Source organism: Pleurodeles waltl, chromosome 3_2 (genome assembly GCF_031143425.1).
Source record: "Pleurodeles waltl isolate 20211129_DDA chromosome 3_2, aPleWal1.hap1.20221129, whole genome shotgun sequence".
NCBI lineage: Eukaryota > Metazoa > Chordata > Amphibia > Caudata > Salamandridae > Pleurodeles > Pleurodeles waltl.
This window is the reverse complement of record NC_090441.1, coordinates 82,111,504-82,135,018: the sequence shown is the minus strand read 5'-3', so window position 1 is coordinate 82,135,018 and position 23,515 is coordinate 82,111,504. Positions and strand designations below refer to the sequence as shown.

General features: G+C 48.1%; 2 protein-coding genes across 3 annotated transcripts in view; both read left to right on the top strand.

Annotated features, from left to right (window-relative positions):
* LOC138286501 (claudin-4-like) overlaps window positions 1-23,515 on the top strand; it is a 250,407-nt gene that overhangs the window by 191,702 nt on the left and 35,190 nt on the right. The window lies entirely within an intron of this gene.
* Window positions 2,997-6,343, top strand: LOC138286500 (claudin-4-like). The gene has a single exon (XM_069226837.1). The coding sequence runs from the start codon at window positions 3,076-3,078 to the stop codon at window positions 3,706-3,708; it is 633 nt and encodes a 210-aa protein (XP_069082938.1). The 5' UTR covers window positions 2,997-3,075; the 3' UTR covers window positions 3,709-6,343.

Below are 23,515 nucleotides of genomic sequence, written 5' to 3'. Positions count from 1 at the left end.
TGCAGCTCATTGTGGTCGGTTGTCCTAATTTTGAAATATGTGCTGCGCAGTGAATTACAAGTACAAACCTCATACAAAGCACTGCAGGGATGTCTATGCACTGTTGCACAATGCTTAGCTTCAGGCTAAAATGATTATGTTAGCTTGAGTGCAGCCGTGACATCATAGTTGCACAGCTCTTGCTAAATCTGGCACTGCTCTTCTTTTTCCCATTCATGCGACGCAACACTGCTGATTTTCACACTGCACTGCGCAGCATGAATGTTGGTTAATTTGTTCCTATGCATTTCAGTCACCGCTGTGTCCATCCACGGTGTTTCCTATAGACTGAGCAGAAATTGCGTATACTGTGTGTGCATGTGTATCTCTCACTACTCCATTCAAAGTGTCCTCTGCAGATTCTGACAGGGTTTCTTTATAGTATTCATAAAATATATATTTATAATGCATGAGATTCTGCAATCTCTATATAAAACAATTTCTCTAATTTGCTTGTGATAGGCACCTTGTGAGCACCCAGTTACCTACTATAAAGAAATGATGTCAGAACTCAATTGTAATAGCTTATTACAATTGAGTTCTGATGTCACAATGCCTGCTGCCAGAGCAAACAGCCAAAGGGACAGGCAGGTCATGGAGCAGAACTAAACCAAAATGTTGTTTTTCTTTCTTCTGCTCTCTTTTTCAAGCTGTATAGTGACAAATAGAAAGGAGTTATGACAACATGATGATTTTTTGCGCTCCCTAAGTAATTATAGAACAGGTAAAAAAAATCTGCATGTTTCTACAACATCTGAGTTACTGCATCTTTTTAAAACACTGCCTTAGATTAAACTGATTCTTGATTTTTTTTCAACAAATATCTAACAGCTTTTTGGTGTGTTTTATTTTGCACTACAAATTCAATTGCTCTCTCTTTTTGTATGACAGAGTGATGCTCCAAGGATGTAGGTAGCTTGGGGGAAGGAGATGATGTGACCATGTATTATAAAGAATAAAGCACCCCCGTCGTACATAAGGATATTGCTAGTCACCATGGAGTTCCATAACCCTATAAAAGAACTTACTCTACATTGTTGTTCTTCTATATTGTCAAAGAACTCATCGTTGATTTGCATATATTTATAAAGTACAGCAAGGGGTACTTTATCCCATATATAACTGCTATGGCAACCAGAAGTGCTGCCTGTAGACTGAGGCAGATTGTGTGTATACCGTACACACATTTTGCACCAATCCATCCTGTACTTATCTGCAGTGCACCCACCCTTCTACAGCTTGACAGGTTCAGTACACTCTAGAACTCTTCAGTCATCCTTGTGCAAACCCCCAGAGCAGTGGTTCATGAACTTTTTAGAACCACAACCCACTTTTTAGAACAGCAAACATTCATGACCCACCTACTTTTAATGTAGATGAGGCAGGGTCATTTGTGAATGTAACTAAAGCATTGTGTGGCAGCGTACCATCTTTAAAAGACAGCTCATTTTCCATTGAAATGGCCACTAATTTTGCACAGACATACAGTTTTACTGATGAAACTGAATTGCTCCCAGTCATTTGTGCATCACAAGTAAGTGTCTTGATTTGATGTGATCCTATTAAAATCTGTTTCCAGCACACTTCCGAATTACCAAAAAAGTGTTCCATGTTTGCTTTTCTAACTGCTGGATGCATACAGCTCATTTACAGGCGTTTACATTTTGGTGTGTATTGCTAAAAACGACATTCCACATTGTCACATAATTCACTTTAAAACTCCTCTCATTTTGCAGAGAAAGAAGAGTAAACACAGATTCCCATGTTAAAAGAATAACACAGCCTGTAATTCGACCTCTGTCTTTGAATTACCAATGTGACAAGTTAAATACAGAATTTCAAGGCATCTTTATTTATTGCTCAGACTTTTGCAACCCACCAAAATTGTCCCAGAGTTTAGGAAACACAGCCCTTAAAGACACATAGGCTATAGTTGTATGCAGAGTTTCTGTGTGTCTCAGTCCAAATCCCCCCGACCACTTCCAGCGCCCCTTAGGGCCTTTCTTTGTTTTCACCCTGATTGCTTCCCAGGTTGACAGAGTTTGACCTCTCTGGAGCACCCCCTACTTCCGGGTGAACCACTCTTCCTGCTGTGCATCTTGAAGTATCTTTTGCAATCTCCCGCTGGCCGGGGAGGGCTGGTGGTGGCCTGGACTACTTTATTTCACACTGTCCGTCTGCGTTTGTAGCAAACGTGCGCAGGAACATGAGAATAAAGTCGAAGGAAGTGGGATATGTTTAATGGGCAGTTGACCATACAACTTGGGAAGGGGCTATCAGATCGTCCTCTTCACGTGTCTAACAGTTGAGAGCCGAGAAGGAGGGGGTCCGTAGAACAATTGCTTCTAGAGAGGGGTGCCACATGGGGTCCGGGCCCCAGCTTTGTGCTGCCATCTCTCCCTGTGCCCCATTACCTCAACTGTTGAACCCAGGAGGCGGCACAAAAAAACACCCTACACTGCCACACACATTAGTTTGTCCAAAGCTTTGATGTTTGCCTAAATGTTTAAATCAGACTTTGTGCGCGTGTATATCTCTACATATAAATAGAAAGATGTGGATATAGATACCTGCAGTCAGATTTAAACACTTAGGCACACATTTAGGTATGTACGTTGGCCCAGTACTTTCATGTCTAGCCCAACGTGTGCCCACCTTAAATATATTTTTAGAGACGTCACTGGTGGTATGTTGGAGTAGGAAAATGGAGAGACGAGCGTTTTCGGACAAGGGGAAAGTCCTGGAGGAATTCGAATGCCTTGAAGAGCTTTCAGGTCTCTTGAGCTGGGTTGATGAGTGAAACAGCCTGCTGTTGTGCTAAAAACAGAGACCTGGCAGGAATGTAGGCAGACTGGTTCTGCTCTCCGGGCCAGGTTTCTGTCATTGGAGGAGGGGCACAACTACACCCCAGGATGCTCCTCCCCAAATGCAGCATTATAACTGGCTTGGAACACCTCCCTGTCAACATTTCTGTCAGCAATTTCAACCTGCGAGCAAGGTGCCTGAATTCATCGCTCCCAACTGCAGAGTAGCACGATGGCTTCCATGGGGCTGCAGGTTCTGGGCATCGCCCTGGCTGTGATCGGCTGGATAGGCGCAATTGTTGTCTGCGCGCTGCCCATGTGGCGAGTGACGGCCTTCATCGGCAACAGCATTGTCACTGCCCAGATCATGTGGGAAGGGCTGTGGATGAACTGCGTGGTGCAGAGCACGGGGCAGATGCAGTGCAAGATCTACGACTCCTTGCTGGCCCTACCTCAAGACCTTCAGGCGGCCCGAGCCCTGGTGGTCATTGCCATCGTGGTGGCAATCCTGGGCATCATCATGGCCATCATGGGCGGCAAGTGCACCAACTGCATTGAGGGCGAAAGCACCAAGGCAAAGGTCATGATCGTCTCAGGGGTGGTTTTCCTCCTGGCAGGTATCCTGATGCTCATCCCCGTGTCGTGGTCAGCCAACAACATCATCCGTGATTTCTACAACCCACTAGTGGTGGAGGCACAGAAGCGGGAGTTGGGGGCCTCGCTCTACATTGGATGGGCCTCAGCTGCTCTTCTGCTTCTTGGAGGGGGCTTACTTTGCTGCAACTGCCCCCCAAAAGACCCCAAAGCCTACTCCGCCAAGTACACCATGGCCCGTTCACAAGGAGCGGCCAGCAACTACGTCTAAAACCACCATCTTGATGTGGACATTCTGCCTGGTTCTGTGAAATCAAGTCAGGTATTGAAGGACACAGACTCCCAGGGGAGCCAGCAAGACCATGGGAGTGAACAACATTACAACTTCACTCTTTAAAAGAAGACATTTTGCAAAGACCTTTGTGCCAGGTGAGACTCCTGGCCCCTCTCACTTCACTCGATTAGAAACCCTCTGGGATACTTCTATAACTGCTTTCGGATCCCACCAGACTTGAACACCGCCAGGCCCTGGCGAGAAGCTGCCAACAACACTGAAGTTGGGCCGCGAGCCAAGATGTCTCAGTGGGTTCCTTGGGGGACTTCTGTCTGGAGGGCAAAAGGGGAGAAAGTTCGGGTCTACGATCAGAAAATCCAAAGCAGTCTGCAGCAGATGTCAACGGGAGCAGCGAACAGGTGCAGAAGGGGAGGAGGGAAAGTGGTGAGCACTTGCAGTCAGGGAGGAGAGCCCGGGGATGGAGTGCTGGGTGTGCCAGCTGCTTGACTCAGAGAAGGGAAAGAACCGCGCCTCCACCCTCCCGGGAAGCAGCAGAGGAGAAGCGGACACACCCCGCAGAATATCAGGGGTCTTGGAAGCAACCCCAAGTGGGACACTGCCGGGACCCTCCCGCTCTGCTGCTATCAGTCACCATGGACAGTTCGTTCTCCTCTGCGAATCATCATCAGATGTCACCCTGCTGCAGACGCCATGCCAGTGGACACTCTCCAGCCAATCACCTGCTCTGATGCCACCAATCACCTTGTTAAGAGACTTCCCTCTCTGTTATTTTCTGTGTTCGTGGACAGCCGCGATGAGAGGTGGTGGGGGGCTGGGTGGGGGCTCTTTTAAGGGACCTCTGAAGCTCTCCCTCTGTAATTTAAAACGCGTTTGTCAATGCACATCACCGGTGGCCGAGCGTTTTTGCAGTAAGTCCAATGACAAGTATTAGGGGGAAATTGTGATGTGAATCGGTGTCGACCCTGGTGGGAAGCTTGAGAGATGGAGGGTCGCCGCAAGGACGGGTGGGGGTCGAAAAGAGCATGTGACAGAGAGGAGACATGCAGGGAGGGGGTGGGTGAGGCTGGACCGAGGAGTTATTGGGGAGTGCGGATGGGTGGGGTAGGCAGGGGATTTCTGGGAAGAGCAGGATTTGGGGGGCAGAGATGGCAATGAAGCCTCGTGTCCTTTTTCTATACCTCTTCTTAGCCCCCAGTCTTCTGTATCACCTGCCTTGTCCCCATCTCGCTTCATACCCGCCGCCCCCTCACCTCCCTTTCGCCCACCCTCTCTTCTTCCCCTCTCACCCCTCCTTCTGGCATCTCAGCTGCTGCCCCTCCCTGGCCTCTCTTTCTCTTAGCTTGCTTTGATCGCCCTTTCGTTTCTTTTCCTATCCTCCCCAACCAGTCCCTTGACCTCTGTATAAAGTGTACATTTAATGTTAGACCAGTAATGTAGTAGTAGCAATACTAGTATTGTACATCATCTTCACCATGGGGTCCGTCCGTCTTTCTCGGTGGCCAAATATCTGGTTCCATAATGTGTATGCCCCCTCAGCCCCATCTCCCCGAAAACAGCAATGTGAAAGGCCAACAGGGCGGTGACAAGATGGACTGGTCGTGAGTTAGAAAGCAAACAGCGCCCCTAGTGTTCAGCATATGGCCGCACCACCACCACCTTCCACAGAAATCCGGAAAAACCACCGCGCTCGACTTTCTGGTTTGGCAAACAGGTTCTCGCCAGTCGAAACCGCTTGCAGGCCAGAACCAAGCCGACCCGTGGCTGGGAGGGGACGGAGGCGCGGCCCGAGGCCAGGGACAGACGAAGGCCGTTTATGTGGCGTGACAAGGGATTCCAGTTCTGGGTTTAAGATTTCCATCAGAATTATATAATGGGACTCGGAGATTAAATAGGAAGGCGGGATTGACATACCCAGGATGCACCGGGAGGGGGCTGAAAACCACTAGTGGATGCACACCTCACTCAAACTATCGAAACACTATAGATGTGTATGGGGCGTTTCCTTGTCCCTCAGACCATGTATGTAGGGAGACCCCTGCGGACAAGCACATGCAGCACCTCTGTTCAGGACCACCGGGCACTGTAGTAGAGTTATGTGGAGAACGCGGCACCGCACAGCCTTATGGCGGGATAAAGTGCACTCTGACCGCCCAGGGGCCCATATCTATACTTTTTTAGCGCCGCATTTGCGCCGCTTTTTGATGCGAAAGCGGCGCAAACTTGCAGAATACAATTGTATTTTGTAAGTTTATGGCGCTCTTGTGTCAAAAAATGACGCAAATGTGGCGCTAAAAAAGTATAAATATGCGCCAGGGAGTCCTTCGGTGCGGGGTTTCTGAGGTACAGTGGCCTCCAAAGTCTCCAAACACCCGTTTAGTTCACACTTGATCGGGGCAGTGCAGATAAGGTGGACAGAATGTGTGCAGTCTCTTCAATGGGTGCAGGAAAAGGGGAGGGGGGGAAGGGTGTCGCAATCCCTATCGGAGATTGAGGAACATTAGGCCCTACAGTGTGTTCGATGCTCCTGTAACCAACTTTTTATAACCATTTTTGTGTTACCGTTCGTCAAAGTGATGTTATTTTGTACAATAAAATATTGCTTGTCACTGAAGAGTTGTCATGCTGATAATTTCAAACTTGCAGTCGCAGTGGAAGAGGCAGACATTTTGCCATTGAGGCCGCACCTGTGCTGCCGGAAAGTGAGGAGGGGATCGGGGGGTGCTGAAGAGGGCATGGCTCTGGGGCAAACAGGGTGGGTCAATGGCCATCCACAATGTGGCGGGTTTGAAGTCTCGCCATGCTTGGTTTGGGGGTCAGGGGCTGCATGACATATTATTGCCTTGGTTGGCTCGCTTAGACTCTAACAAAGAGGGTGAAAGTGTGGAACTTGACATACTGACAGGGGCAGAGGACCTGGTCATCGAACTGCAGACAAGGCAGCAGGTAAGTTGCTCGGTTAATGGTCGAAGAACATGAAGCCCTGTCAGGAACATTAATCTGCCTGGAAAACGAAGCCACGAGAGAGCCCGATTCTCTGGAAAGACCAGCTCTCCTTACATCCAAAGAAGACTTTCTCTGGATCATTGAGAGCCTGGCTGGCATGCAGGGGCTCTGACAGCATATAATGATCTTCCTCCTGGTCTCACAGGCCACCCCGAGATCCAGCGAGGGCCTTCTCCTGCTCCTATGGAGCCAAGAGCTCCCCCGGGTCTGCTTTGCTTTAGTGTGGCCGTAGGCATGTGGCTACACCATTGGTTGAGGTTACCATTCTCCTTGGTTACAATTGTCTTAGTCCTTGTAATCAGACAAGGTACCATGGTTCCATAAATTTCACCTGTGTTACCCTTACCTGAGCCCTTGTGATCATGCACAGCATGGTCGTTCGATTACCAGAGCGCTCATGACCCGACACAATATTTACCCATGAGCATTCTCCTCTGTTACCATTACCAGAGCGCTTAAGATCTGGCTCAGTATTTATCCATCAGAATTCTCCTGGGTTCCCATTACCGGAGCACTTGTGATCTGGTGCGGTATTTACGCATCAGCATGTTCCTGTGTTACCATTACTGGATCTCTTGTGATTTGGTGCGGTATTTACCCATCAGCATGCTCTTGTGTTCCCATTACCAGAGCGCTTGTAATCTGGTGCAGTATTTACCCATCAGCATCCTCATGGGTTACTATTACCAGAGCGCTTGTGATCTGGTGCACTATTTACCCATCAGCATTCTCCTGGGTTCCCATTACCGGAGCGTTTGTGATCTTGTGCTGTATTTACGCATCAGCATGTTCCTGTGTTACCATTACTAGATCTCTTGTGATTTGGTGCGGTATTTACCCATCAGCATGTTCCTGTATTACCATTACTAGAGCTCTTGTGATTTGGCGCGGTATTTACCCATCAGCATGCTCTTGGGTTCCCATTACCAGAGCGCTTGTGATCTGGTGCAGTATTTACCCATCAGCATTCTCCTGGGTTACTATTACCAGAGCGCTTGTGATCTGGCGCAGTATTTACCCATCAGCATTCTCCTGGGTTACTATTACCAGAGCGCTTGTGATCTGGTGCAGTATTTTCCATCATTCTCCTGAGTTTCCATTACTTGAGCTCTTGTGATTTGACATTCCTTTAGTATTCTCTTGTGTTACCTTTACCACAGTGTGCGTAATTTACCGGAAGTGGTATTCCCTTCTTGTGAGTTTTCCTGTTTGGAATGCGAGAAAACCGGCTGTATTGCGCTTTTTATACGCAGTTTTCCCACTTATTCGCTCTCCTCCGGATTCAAAAGTACCGGGACGCTCAGAATGAGTGTTTCCGTGCAAGCAACATCTCCTGCGCCCATTCACCCTCCGGGTGTATCCCTCTTGCAGTGTTCATTCACCTTCGTGGAGTGCCCCGAGTCACCTTACCGTACCCCTCTTAATTGCATACATCCCATCTCTTCTGAGTCCCCATTAAGCTCACATTTCCTCTGCGTGTTTCATTTGGCCGGCACCCTGTAGTCAGATAATGACTGACACTGATGGGGTTGTTATTTACCGGGCGCACTATACCTTCCACATCCCGTGTTTTGCATCTCGGAATGGGCGTTACTGAAGAGATATTGCATGTGTTGCACCATGTCAGTTTTTAAAAATCAGAATGTGCGATTTTTCCAAGGACCAATCTGGCAGCTTTTCACCAGCCAAAAATGTGTGTGGCAGAAAAGCAAGGTATTTCCGCATATATTGTACACCTTAGCTGGACACAAACACCAGTTTGTTACTACATTGTGATTTTCAGTCCGAAAAGGCAAAATACTTCAGTGTTCCTTTGCAGCAGACCCTAGAGAGCCCTCCTCCTCTGTACCCTCACTTGCAGACTCTTCAGTTCCGAGTGTCCCCTTATCTCCTCTGAGTGTCCACCAGACGACACCATACTGTCTGAGGCCCCTTCCCTTCTGAGCCTCCACTTGCAGGCCCCAACTTGCCCGAGTGCCCCTCATTTAATGCCCACTGAATGTCAACTGGCAGGCCGAATACTGTCCTAGCGCTAATCCATTCATCTCCTCTGATTGTCCACCAGCAGGGCCTATCTTTTCTGAGTGCCACTCCCTTCATCTCCTCTGATGGTCCTGTGCTGCTACTGAGTGTGTTGTACATGCCCACTTTGTGTGCGAGAAGCTTGCATTGGCTGCTTGTGCTGCATACTGTGCTAGACACAATTTACATTGCGTGCTTGGAAAAGGAATGTTTAAGTTCACACTGGAGGCGGTTTCCTAGGTGTGAGACTCATTACAATGCGGTCATTACGAGAAGATGTGAGGGAGACCGTGGTTCAAATTGTGCGAGGCTCTAGGAGTTGGTAAGAAGCTCCACGCCAGTTACCAGACCTGAAAACCGCGGGTTGCCGCTTCCGTTGGCGCATGTCGTGATCTTTTTACAGATGCAGTGTGAATTTCCAGGACTCCGACAGGCCTTTCCGCCACACATCTAAAGTGAGTTCTGAAACGTTCCGCTGGGCGTGTATGGGTGGCCCCTTCGCAACGGCAGAAGAGCTTCGCCCCACTGGCTGAGCCAATTTCAGCTGCTGGCTCAGTCAGCATGTGCAGGGAGGGGCGGGGCTGGGCCAAGGGAGAGAGGTGAGTGTGTGTGTGTGTGGGGGGGGGGGGGGGGTGGTAATGGAGTCACTGAGTGCATCCAAGTGCACATCTGTTTGGCCGGCCATCTTAGGACGGCCAAACTGACAAGCGCACTTAGGTTTCTCCAACCCGACTGTGTTGCGCAGCCGGGTTAAAGAAACTGCACAGACTCCCATGCAGTATCTGAACTATAGCCCAAGCCTCTCAGACCAATCCTGGTGCTGCTCTCATGCTAGGTTTAGCATGAGAGCAATGCCACGATTGTGTGGGAGAGCCTGTGCTGGTGTCCCAGGGACTGCTGGGACACCATCAGAAGAGGAGCGCAAGGCGACCAACAGCGTCGGGAAAGGTACGTTTATTTTTGTATTCTTTTAAAATTTGTTTTCTCCCCTCCTTCCCCCTACCTCCGTCCTTCCCCCCCTTCAGATTTGTGGCAGCCGCCACAGCTGAATAACCATGACAACGGTCAGCTTGGTCAATAATGTTAGTGGATTATGAGCCTGAAATATCCCAACAAGCCACTGTAGGAGGCTGGACTGGCTTGTAGTGAGTACCAAGGGGTACTTGCACCTTGCACCAGGCCCAGTTATCCCTTATTAGTGTATAGGGTGTCTAGCAGCTTAGGCTGATAGATAATGGTAGCTTAGCAGAGCAGCTTAGGCTGAACTAGGAGACGTGTGAAGCTACTACAGTACCACTTAGTGTCATATGCACAATATCATAAGAAAACACAATACACAGTTATACTAAAAATAAAGGTACTTTATTTTTATGACAATATGCCAAAGTATCTTAGAGTGTACCCTCAGTGAGAGGATAGGAAATATACACAAGATATATATACACAATAGCAAAAATATGCAGTATAGTCTTAGAAAACAGTGCAAACAATGTATAGTTACAATAGGATGCAATGGGGAAACATAGGGATAGGGGCAACACAAACCATATACTCCAAAAGTGGAATGCGAACCACGAATGGACCCCAAACCTATGTGACCTTGTAGAGGGTCGCTGGGACTATTAGAAAATAGTGAGAGTTAGAAAAATAACCCTCCCCAAGACCCTGAAAAGTGAGTGCAAAGTGCACTAAAGTTCCCCTAAGGACAAAGAAGTCGTGTTAGAGGAATAATGCAGGAAAGACACAAACCAGCAATGCAACAACTGTGGATTTCCAATCTAGGGTACCTGTGGAATAAGGGGACCAAGTCCAAAAGTCACAAGCAAGTCGGAGATGGGCAGATGCCCAGGAAATGCCAGCTGCGGGTGCAAAGAAGCTTCAACTGGACAGAAGAAGCTGAGGTTTCTGCAGGAACGAAAAGGGCTAGAGACTTCCCCTTTGGTGGACGGATCCCTCTCGCCGTGGAGAGTCGTGCAGAAGTGTTTTCCTGCCGAAAGAACGCCAACAAGCCTTGCTAGTCGCAAATCGTGCGTTTGGCGTTTTTGGACGCTGCTGGGGCCCAGGAGGGACCAGGAGGTCGCAAATTGGACCTGAAGAGAGAGGGGACGTCGAGCAAGACAAAGAGCCCTCACTGAAGCAGGTAGCTCCCGGAGAAGTGCCAGAAACAGGCACTACGAGGATGCGTGAAACGGTGCTCGCCGAAGTTGCACAAAGGAGTCCCACGTCGCCGGAGACCAACTTAGAAAGTCGTGCAATGCAGGTTAGAGTGCCGTGGACCCAGGCTTGGCTGTGCACAAAGGATTTCCACCGGAAGTGCACAGGGGCCGGAGTAGCTGCAAAGTCGCGGTTCCCAGCAATGCAGCCCAGCGAGGTGAGGCAAGGACTTACCTCCACCAAACTTGGACTGAAGAGTCACTGGACTGTGGGGGTCACTTGGACAGAGTCGCTGGATTCGAGGGACCTCGCTCGTCGTGCTGAGAGGAGACCCAAGGGACCGGTAATGCAGCTTTTTGGTGCCTGCGGGTGCAGGGGGAAGATTCCGTCGACCCACAGGAGATTTCTTCGGAGCTTCTGGTGCAGAGAGGAGGCAGGCTACCCCCACAGCATGCACAAGCAGGAAAACAGTCGAGAAGGCGGCAGGATCAGCGTTACAGAGTTGCAGTAGTCGTCTTTGCTACTATGTTGCAGGTTTGCAGGCTTCCAGCGCGGTCAGCAGTCGATTCCTTATCAGAAGGTGAAGAGGGAGATGCAGAGGAACTCGGATGAGCTCTTGCATTCGTTATCTGAAGTTTCCCCAGAGACAGAGACCCTAAATAGCCAGAAAAGAGGGTTTGGCTACCTAGGAGAGAGGATAGGCTACTAACACCTGAAGGAGCCTATCAGCAGGAGTCTCTGACGTCACCTGGTGGCACTGGCCACTCAGAGCAGTCCAGTGTGCCAGCAGCACCTCTGTTTCCAAGATGGCAGAGGTCTGGAGCACACTGGAGGAGCTCTGGACACCTCCCAGGGGAGGTGCAGGTCAGGGGAGTGGTCACTCCCCTTTCCTTTGTCCAGTTTCGTGCCAGAGCAGGGCTAAGGGGTCCCCTGAACCGGTGTAGACTGGCTTATGCAGAATTGGGCACCTCTGTGCCCAACAAAGCATTTCCAGAGGCTGGGGGAGGCTACTCCTCCCCTGCCTTCACACCATTTTCCAAAGGGAGAGGGTGTAACACCCTCTCTCAGAGGAAGTTCTTTGTTCTGCCATCCTGGGCCAGGCCTGGCTGGACCCCAGGAGGGCAGATGCCTGTCTGAGGGGTTGGCAGCAGCAGCAGCTGCAGTGAAACCCCAGGAAGGGCAGTTTGGCAGTAACAGGGTCTGTGCTACAGACCACTGGGATCATGGGATTGTGCCAACTATGCCAGGATGGCATAGAGGGGGCAATTCCATGATCATAGACATGTTACATGGCCATATTCGGAGTTACCATTGTGAAGCTACATATAGGTAGTGACCTATATGTAGTGCACGCGTGTAATGGTGTCCCCGCACTCACAAAGTTCAGGGAATTGGCTCTGAACAATGTGGGGGCACCTTGGCTAGTGCCAGGGTGCCCTCACACTAAGTAACTTTGCACCTAACCTTTACCAGGTAAAGGTTAGACATATAGGTGACTTATAAGTTACTTAAGTGCAGTGTAAAATGGCTGTGAAATAACGTGGACGTTATTTCACTCAGGCTGCAGTGGTAGGCCTGTGTAAGAATTGTCAGAGCTCCCTATGGGTGGCAAAAGAAATGCTGCAGCCCATAGGGATCTCCTGGAACCCCAATACCCTGGGTACCTCAGTACCATATACTAGGGAATTATAAGGGTGTTCCAGTAAGCCAATGTAAATTGGTAAAATTGGTCACTAGCCTGTTAGTGACAATTTGAAATAAATGAGAGAGCATAACCACTGAGGTTCTGGTTAGCAGAGCCTCAGTGAGACAGTTAGGCACCACACAGGGAACATATACATGCACACCTATGAGCACTGGGGCCCTGTGTTACAGGGTCCCAGTGACACATACATATAGGCCACAAACCTATGAGCACTGGGGTCCTGACCAGCAGGATCCCAGTGACACATAACAAACATACTGAAAACATAGTGTTTTCATTATGAGCACTGAGGCCTGGCTATCAGGATCCCAGTGAGACAGTGAAAACAGTGACAAACACCCTGACATACACTCACAAACAGGCCAAAAGTGGGGGTAACAAGGCTAGAAAGAGGCTACCTTCTCACAGCCACACAGTGTACTCAACTAAAAAGGACATGTGATGTACAATGGAATGGTTTGAGTGTAGGAGGCTGGCCTGGTTTGTAGTGGGTACCTTGGATACTTACACCTTATACCAGGTCCAGTTATCCCTTATTAGTGAAGTAGTAGTGTTCTAACAGCTTAGGCTGATAGAGGTAGCTGTAGCAGAGCAGTTTGGGCTGAACTAGGAGACATGCAACGCTCATGCAATACTACTTATAGTTACACAGTACTTAATAAAGGTATTTATTTGGGTGACACAGTACCAAAAATATCTTAGAGACAATACTCTTTCTGGAGGTAAGTATTATACACGATATATACACTTGACACCAAAATTAGACAAGTAAATAGTCATAGAACAATGCAAACAGTAGGAAATCCTATAGAATGCAATGGGAGAAAATAGGTCTAGGGGCAACACAAACCATATACTAAGAAAGTGGAATGTGAATCACAAATTCTCCCCTAGGCAAGTGTAGTGTGTGCAGAATCGCTGGGAAAGTAAGAATACAGTAAAGGTAAGTAAATAGCCCCCCCACAGAGCCAAGAAAAGCAGGAGTAAAGTACTGCAAGTTTCCTTAGGACACACTACACCTCGTTTGGGGGATTTTGCAGCAGCCAACCAAGTCTGCAAAGAACAACTGCTGGATTATTGGACCTGAAGACCTGCAAAGGAAGGGGACCAAGTCCAGAAGTCGAAAGAAGTTCCAGGAAGGACAAGAGCCCCTGCCAACCCAGAAGAGGGTGCAAAAGAAGAGTCCTTGGTTAGTTGAAGACTGCAGAAATGCACCCTAGGAAGATGCCAGCAGGTTCTTGCATGAAGTAAAAGATGTCCCACGGCGTGAAGATTGTTGCAGATGAGATTTCGTGTTGGAAGTCATCAACAAGCCTTGGCTATGACAAAAAAACATTTTGCATCAAAATGGTGCTGGATGGACCCAGGAGGGACCTGGGGGCCTCAACTCCTCATGAGGAGGAAGAGGGGGCTCTCAGAACTTTAGAGAGCCCTCAGGATGCCAGCCAGCACCCCCAGGAGCTGCAGGACCTGGGTTCAAAGGAGGTGCAAAACGCAGTTGATGCAGCACAACAAAAGAAGGTCCCACGCCGCCGGAGAACAACTCAGCGAGTTGAGCATCACAGGATGGAGTGCTGGGGACCTGGGCCAGGATGTGCATGAAGGAATTTTGCAAAGAATGCACAGAGGCCTCAGGAGGCGAAGAAGACACAGTACACAGGGGTACTGTCATTCTAAGGGAAGGCAAGGTCTTACCTCCTCCGAATTGCATCAGCAGGACCTTAGGACAGTCTATGACGATGTCCACCCTCTGTGTCCTTGGGAGCATGCTCGTTGTTGTGAGAGGAGTTCGAGGGTACCAGTCGTCATCTTGGAAGGTGCCTGCTTGGAGCAGGGGAGTGACTCCGTCACTCCACGGGAGATTTCTTCGGTTCTTCTGGTGCAGGATGAAGACAGGGAGTCCCCAGAGCGTGTACACCATGGAAACTGTTACTGACTTGGAGCTGAGTTTGCTGAAGAAAAGTGTCTCTTGTAGACACTTTGTTGCAGTTGCAGCGTTTCTTGGTGCAGGCTGCGGTTGATCCGAGGTCAGAAGAGTCTGAAGTTGTTGCAGAGGATTCCTTGCAAGCAGAATCTGAAGAGAATCCACAGGAGAGACCCTAAATAGCTGTGAGAGGGGGATTGGCTACCTTATCAGGCATGGACCTATCAGGAGGGGTCTCTGAAATCACCTGCTAGCACTGGCCACTCAGAGCCCTCCAGAGTGCCCCCACACCTTGCAAAGCAAGATGGCTGCAGCTTGGGACACACTGGAAGAGCTCTGGGCACCGCCCCTGGGGTGGTGATGGACAGGGGAGTGGTCACTCCCCTTTCCTTTGTCCAGTTTCCTGCCAGAGCAGGGGAGAAGGGGTCCCTGAACCGGTTTAGACTGGCTTATGCAAGGAGGGCACCATCTGTGCCCTTCAAAGCATTTCCAGAGGCTGGGGGAGACTACCCCTCCCCAGCCTGTAACACCTATTTCCAAAGGGAGAGGGTGTAGCACCCTGCTGTCAGAGGAAATGCTTTGTTCTGCCTTCCTGAGACTGGGCTGTCCAGACCCCCAGGAGGGCAGAACCATGTCTGTGAGGTGGCAGCAGCTGTAGCTTCAGTGCAAGCCTCAGAGAGCTGGTTTGGCAGTACTAGGGGTCCATGGTGGAGCCCCCAGGATGCATGGAATTGGCTCCCCAATACTAGATTTGGAATGGGGGTACAGTTCCATGATCTTAGACATGTTACATGGCCATATTCGGAGTTACCATTGTGAAGCTACATATAGGTATTGACCTATATGTAGTGCACACGTGTAATGGTGTCCCTACACTCACAAAGTCTGGGGAAATGGCCCTGAACTATGTGGGGGCACCTTTGCTAGTGCCCTCACACTTAGTAACTTTGCACCTAACCTTCAGCAAGTGAAGGTTAGACATATAGGTGACTTATAAGTTACTTAAGTGCAGTGAAAATGGCTGTGAAATAGTGTGTGCACTATTTCACACAGGCTGCAATGGCAGTCTTGTATAAGGGTTTGTCTGAGCTCCCTATGGGTGTCAAAAGAAATGCTGCAGCCCATATGGATCTCCTGGAAACCCAATGCCCTGGGTACCTAGGTACCATATACTATGGACTTATTAGGGGGTCCAGTATGCCAATTGGAATTGGTAAATAAAGTCACTGGCCTACAGTGACACATTTAAAAGCAGAGAGAGCATAAGCACTGAGGTTCTGGTTAGCAGAGCCTCAGTGACACAGTCAAGCGCTACTGACACACATACATTAGGCCACAAACTTTGAGCACTGGGGTCCTGGCGAGCAGGATCCCAGTAAGAGAGGCAAAACACACTGACATATAGGTTTTTATCTATGAGCACTGGGGTCCTGGCTAGCAGGATCCCAGTAACACGGTAAAAACACACTGACACACACTCACAAACAGGCCAAAAGTGGGGGTAACCATGCTAGAAAGAGGTTACTTTCCTACACAACCCCACCCCCAAACGAGGGACAATAAGACTAACCTTGGCCGGTTTAGAGTTTATTGTCTAAGTGGTGATAAGTGGAGAGTAGATCTGCAATTGAGAGGTTACTCCCTTTATCATTCACTATATGGTTACTTCCCTGTGGGGATGTAAACCACCCTGTTTGGAGATTTTTACCTGACCAACAGTGTGAGTGTAAATTCTCAGAGTTCCTATTAGTGTGTTTTAAAGTTGGGCAGTGGGATTGGTCCACTGGGCCTATGTCAAATGCAGGAAATGCTGAACAGGGATGCTGTCTCAATAAAGCCATAGCTGGGAAAACACTTTGCCCATATGGCTGTAAAAGAGAACAGGGTTGCTGTTTCTCTTGAATTGGAGCAGGGCAGAGCTGCTGTCCTATAAGCTCCACACCAGGAGGGAGCTGCTGCCCTAAGTGTTTAGAGGCTGCTGCACTAAAGTTTCTCTGGAAGGGTTGGAGGAATGCTCCATATTCATTAAAATGGTGCATTTGTGCACATCTGTATTAGTAGTTCCACAGAGAGGTACTTTTACCTCCGGGAGTCCCGCTGTGGTAGCTGATGGCTCCTTTGGTACAGGGTCCACCCCAGGAGAGGTTTCTCCCACCACAGGAATGGTATCCTTAGTGGCAGGGATGGGGAAGGGATACTTTGATACCCTTTTACTTGTTGGTGGAGAGGGATCATGAGATTTCAGGGCTTTTTCTCTCCTTTGCTTTTTCATTTAATCCGAAATGAGAGGAAGTAATTCCTCAGGGATACTCAGCATGGATGCATGGGTATTAAACTCTACCTCAGCCCAACCTGAGGGCTCTAGGTCATTCCCTAAGAGATAATCCACAGGTAAGTTAGGTGATACCACCACCTGCTTAAGGCCAGTAACTCCACCACAACTAAGTTGAACTACATCTAAGGGGAGAGACTGAGTGGAGTTATTGACATCAGTAACTTGGTACTTCTGTTCAAGGAGGTGTTGTGCAGGTGACACTAGGTTTTCAGTCACCAAAGTGATACTGGCACCTGTGTCCCTGTAGGCCTGGGCCTCAATACCATTTATTAAGATTGACTGCCTGTACTTATCCATGTTAAGGTGACAAGCAGCCAAGTTGGCAAGGCCAATGCCACTAGTTGCGACAGAAACTGTCTTGGGACTGTCTACCCCAATTTCTATTATGGTCCCAAAAGTGAACCCAACTACACCTTTAGTTTGACTATTGCCAGTAGTTCCACCACTATTACCACGACTGCTAGGGGCACCAGAGTCTGATGTCTTAGTGGTGGTAGGCTCAGGGGCTTTACCTGTGCAGGACATAGCCCCTGGCCAATGGCCTTTATTTCTACACACATAGCACCAAGGCTTTTTCTGTTTGTGTGAAGAGTTTGAAGAAGATGAAGAAGGTTTATCCCCACCCCCAGCGGAGTGTTTTGGACCTGAAGAAGGATCTTTGTGTTTACTTTTATCCCCATGCTTGTCCTGAGATTTTTCACCATCTTTCTTCTTGCCATCCTTGTCACCCCGTATGAGCTTTTCTGCTCACCCTTGGTCTGACCCATTTGTCTGCCTTCTTTCCCAATTCCTGGGGAGAGATCAGATCTGAGTCCACAAGATACTGGTGTAACAAGTCAGGCAAACAATTATTCAAGATATGCTCTCTCAGAATTGAGTTATATAGGCTTTAATAATCAGTCACCTTACTGCCATGTCACCAACATTCTGGGGCCTTCACAGAACAGTCTACAAAGTCTCTCCAGTCCTGTGATGACTCCTTTCTGGTCTCTCTGAACTTAAGTCTGTACTGTTCAGTGGTTAAGCCCAGAACATCTAAGAGTGCATTTGTAAGAACCTGGTAATTATCTGCATCATCCTCTCTGACAATAAGAAGTCTGACTCTACCTTTGCCAGAGAAGGATAACCAAAGGATAGCAGCCCACTGTACATGAGGGACCCTCTGAAGTTTACAGGCCTTCTCAAGTGCAGCAAACCACTTGTTGATGTCACCACCATCCTTGTAAGGAGGGACAACTTTGTGCAGATTTCTAGAATCAAATGAAGGCTCCCTAACATTTGTATTTCTAAAACTGCTTCTGCCACCATGGGGAACTAACCCCAAACCTCGCGTCTCTTTCTCCACAGCCAGGAATTCCCTGTCTAATGCCAACTGCTGCTGCATTAGCTTCAGTCTGGCCTCTGCTAACCTCAGCTTTCTGAGTTCCCTATCTATGGACTGGTCCTCAGGGTTAGAATTGTGTGAAGCCTCTGAAACAAAGGTAAGATGAGAGTGTGCAGAGGCAGACCTATCTCTAACAGGGGCCACTTTAGTGACCTGGCCTCTAGGGGTGAAGGATCTACTTGTGTGTGAACCCTTCCCACTACCAGTTATACTAAGGGGCTTGTTGACAGATAAGTCTGAGGAAGGACCCTCCCTAGGATTGTCATTCTGCTCCTCTGAGCCGTCCTGGTTGGAGTCATCCTCTACCTTTTCCTCAGTGGTGATCCCCTGGTCATCCTGGAGGAGGAGATTTAAGAGGTACTCCTTATTGGGGTTCTTCCCAATCCCTGAATTTCTTTCAATACAGAGCCCCTTCAAGCTTTTATAGTTTAAATTGTCATAGGTAGTCTGGACATCTCTAGGGGTGGCTTCTACAGAAGACATATTGAAAGAAAAAAGTTTAGGAAAGTGAGAAAAAAGTTAGTAGAATAACAGAGCTAACTTTTTAGACAAAAGAAGACATTTTTTCAGAACTTTGTAAAAACTTTTTGCAAAGTTTAAAGAACTTTTAGAAAGTTAGAAAATGGTTTCTAAGTATATATTCTATATGCTTCAAGTATTGGATCAAGCTTTTCTTGTGAAAAGCACAGGTAACAAAGTGGTAAAGCAATTGGAAGTACTTATCCCACCGCTGCACCACCAATGTAGGAGGCTGGCCTGGTTTATAGTGGGTACCTTGGGTACTTACACCTTATACCAGGTCCAGTTATCCCTTATTAGTGAAGTAGTAGTGTTCTAGCAGCTTAGGCTGATAGAGGTAGCTATAGCAGAGCAGCTTAGGCTGAACTAGGAGACATACAAAGCTCATGCAATACCCACTTATAGTTACACAGTACTTATACAGAAGTAAAGACAATACTCAGTGTTACCAAAAATAAAGGTATTTATTTGGGTGACACAGTACCAAAAATATCTTAGAGACAATGCTCCTTCTAGAGGTAAGTATTATACACAATATTTACACTAGACACCAAAATTAGACAAGTAAATAGTCATAGAACAATGCAAACAGTAGGAAATCCTATACAATGCAATGGGAGAAAATTGGTCTAGGGGTAACACAAACCATATACTAAGAAAGTGGAATGTGAATCACGAATTCCCCCTAGACAAGTGTAATATGTGCAGAATCGCTGTGAGAGTAAGAATACAGTAAATGTAAGTAAATTACCCCACCCCAGAGCCCAGAAAAGAAGGAGTAAAGTATTTCAAGTTTCCGTAGGACACACTACAACTCGTGTTGGGGATTTTGCAGCAGCCAACCAAGTCTTCAAAGAACAATTGCTGGATTATTGGACCTGAAGACCTGCAAAGGAAGGGGACCAAGTCCAGAAGTCAAAATAAGTTCCAGGAAGGACTGGAGCCCCTGCCAACCCAGAAGAGGGTGCAAAAGAAGAGTTCCTGGTTAGTTGAAGACTGCAGAAATGCACCCTAGGAAGATGCCAGTGGGTTCCTGCATGATGCAAAAGATGTCCCATGGCGTGAAGATCATTGCAGATGAGATTTCATGTTGGAAGTCATCAACAAGCCTTGGCTACGACAAAAGTGTATTTTGCGTCAAAATGGCACTGGATGGACCCAGGAGGGACCTGGGGGCCTCAAGTCTGTGTGAGGAGGAAGAGGAGTCTCTCAGCACTTTAGAGAGCCCTCAGGATGCCAGCCAGCACCCCTAGGAGCTGCAGGACCCGGGTTCAAAGGAGGAACAAAACACGGTTGATGCAGCACAACAAAAGAAGGTCCCATGCCACCAAAGAACTACTCAGCGAGTTGAGCTTTGCAGGATGGAGTGCTGGGGATCTGGGCCAGGCTGTGCATGCAGGAATTTTGCAAAGAATGCACAGAGGCCTCAGTAGATGAAGAAGACACAGTACACAGGGGTACCGTCGTTCTTGGGGAAGGCAAGGTCTTACCTCCTCCAAATTGTGTCAGCAGGACCTCAGGACAGTCTATGTCGATGATGTCCATCCTTTGTGTCCTTAGGAGCATGCTTATCATTGTGAGAGGAGTCCAAGAGTACCGGTCAATGCCCTGGAAGGTGCCTGCTTGGAGCAGGGGAGTGACTCTGTCACTCCACGGGAGATTTCTTTGGTTCTTCTTGTGCAGGATGAAGACAGGGACTCCCCAGAGCGTGCACATCATGGAAACTGTTGCAGTTGCTGACTTGGAGCTGAGTTTGCTGAAGAAAAGTGTCTCTTGTAGACACTTTGTTGCAGTTGCAGCGTTTCTTGGCGCAGGCTGCGGTTGATCCGAGGTCAGAAGAGTCGGAAGTTGTTGCAGAGGATTCCTGAAGGAAACTTGCAAGCAGAATCTGAAGAGAACCCACAGGATAGAACCTAAATAGCTCTAAGGGGGGATTGGCTACCTTATCAGGTATGGACCTATCAGGAGGGATCTCTGACGTCACCTGCTGGCACTGGCCACTCAGAGCTCTTGAGTGTGCCCCCACACCTTGCAAAGCAAGATGGCTGAAGTCTGGGACACACTGAAGGAGCTCTGGGCACCACCCCTATGGTGGTGATGGACAGGGGAGCGGTCACTCCCCTTTCCTTTGTCCAGTTTCCCGCCAGAGCAGGGGAGAAGGGGTCCCTGAACCGGTGTAGACTGGTTTATGCACGGAGGGCACCATCTGTGCGCTTCAAAGCATTTCTAGAGGCTGGGGGAGGCTACCCCTCCCCAGCCTGTAACACCTATTTCAAAAGGGAAAGGGTGTAACACCCTGCTCTCAGAGGAAATGCTTTGTTTTGCCTTCCTGGGACTGGGCTGCCCAGACCCCAGGAGGGCAGAACCCTGTCTGTGAGGTGGCAGCAGCTGTAGCTGCAGTGCAAGCCTCAGAGAGCGGGTTTGGCAGTACTGCATGGTGGAGCCCCCAGGATGCACGGAATTGGCTCCCCAATCCCAGATTTGGAATGGGGGGACAAGTCCATGATTTTAGACATGTTACATGGCCATATTCGGTGTTACCATTTTGAAGCTACATATAGGTATTGATCTATATGTAGTGCACACGTGTAATGGTGTCCCCGCACTCACAAAGTCCGGGGAAATGGCCCTGAACTATGTGGGGGCACCTTTTTAGTGCCAGGGTGCCCTCATACTTAGTAACTTTGCACCTTACCGTCAGCAAGTTAGTTACTTAAGTGCAGTGAAAATGGCTGTGAAATAGTCTCTGCACTATTTCACACAGGCTGCAATGGCAGTCCTGTGTAAGGGTTTGTCTGAGCTCCCTATGGGTGGCAAAAAAAATGCTGCAGCCCATATGGATCTCCTGGAACCCCAATGCCCTGGGTACCTAGGTACCATATACTAGGGACTTATAAGGGGGGTCCAGTATGCCAATTGAAATTGGTAAATAAAGTCACTGGCCTACAGTGACAAATTTAAAAGCAGAGAGAACATAAACACTGAGGTTCTGGTTAGCAGAGCCTCAGTGACACAGTCAAGCACTACTGACACTCATACTTTAGGTCACAAACTATGAGCACTGGGGTCCTGGGTAGCAGGATCCCAGTGACACAGGCAAACACACTGACATATAGGTTTTTATCTATGAGCACTGGGGTCCTGGCTAGCAGGATTCCAGTGACACAGTAAAAACAGACTGACAAACACAAACAGGTCAAAAGTGAAGGGAACCATGCTAGAAAGAGGCTACTTTCCTACATTGAGGTAGAGGGAGTTAGAGAAATTAGTTTGGATCTTGGAAAATTAGGGAATATTCTTGTTAGTATTAACATATAGCGAGAACCTACTGCTGGCAAATGAACTTCACACAACTGTAAGCGATAACTTGGTACAAAGACCAGTTGAATAGTAAACAAATCCTAGACAATACAATAAGCCAAGCACATGACATAGCGCTTTGTTTAGAAAGTGGCACAATGCAATACCACATTGACATGGTATACACTAGCATGTATGCACACAAGGCATGGCTTTGTGCCACTTCAGTACTGAGTTGTGTGCTTGGCATGAGTCACTAAATTGTGTATTTTTTCAACTAGGTTAAGGAAGTCCTAGTTTAAAAAATGGCCATTCAAGGTCACAGGCCAAATAACTGTACAAGGCTTTTAGGGGATCCAGATGTGTACTGAATCAAACTTATAGAAGGGCAGCAAGTACAAATTACACCTTTTCTCTGATGCCCTCACGGTACATACCCCATCTCCTGCAGAAAAGCTATGTATTGACCTAGGCATTCAGGTATGTAGTTGTAAGTTGCAATTGCAGGCGGGACAGTGGGCTGGTTTCTTCCCTAAACTCAGTCCTTTTATGGGCAGTCCTAGTTTAATGGTAGGCCAGGAATTAGCAAAGGGCTACAATGAGTAGTGGATGATGATGTCCACTGTAGTCCCATTCCTCGACACAGCACAGAACAGGTAGGACAAGGAGATGTCAAGGTGAGAAGACCTAACACTAGCCTTGGTCTAGCAAGGCTAGCTTGGTAGTTCGGGGTAGAAAGAAAATGCTCACTAGCAGCCGATGGGAGACCAGGCCCAACAGCAGTAGCATACCTATGGTGCAGGAAGAGCTTTCAGGGGCTAAACGAAGAATGAGGTACAAATGCTGCTTGCTGGAAAGTTGTGAGATCGCAGGAAAAGCTACTGAATACCTAACAGCATGTAACAGTGTAAGGCATCCACACCTCCAGGGGTAACATGGGACGTTTCACTTACCAACATTTGTTAGAAAGTAATATCCTTTTGAGAGGCATAATTTTCCATTACTTTAAGGAGCACCAAACACGCCTGATTCACCCTTTACATATTGCAGATTAATTCATCCCAAGAGGGTTTACAAACATTTGTGTTAAAAATGTAATTTTCAGAACAATTTCTACAAAGCTGCAAGTGATAGTATTAATAAAATGCAGTGTCCATTGGCCTATCACTTACCTAAGCATCTAACCACATGTACACAATTTGCTTGCTTTCCTGCACCGTCCAAGCAATATCTGCAGTCACTCTTGTACCAATTATCTGTATATAAATCCTTTCCTTATCCCAATATGTGTGAATAGTTCCAGACACATCATTTGATGAAAGTGAATGCTCCAGTAGATTATTGCAATATCCTTATGGGTGTGCACCCACACGGACCATTGAGACTATATTGAAGCTGGATCTGGCTAATATGGGAGCTACTAATGAATAAACCGAA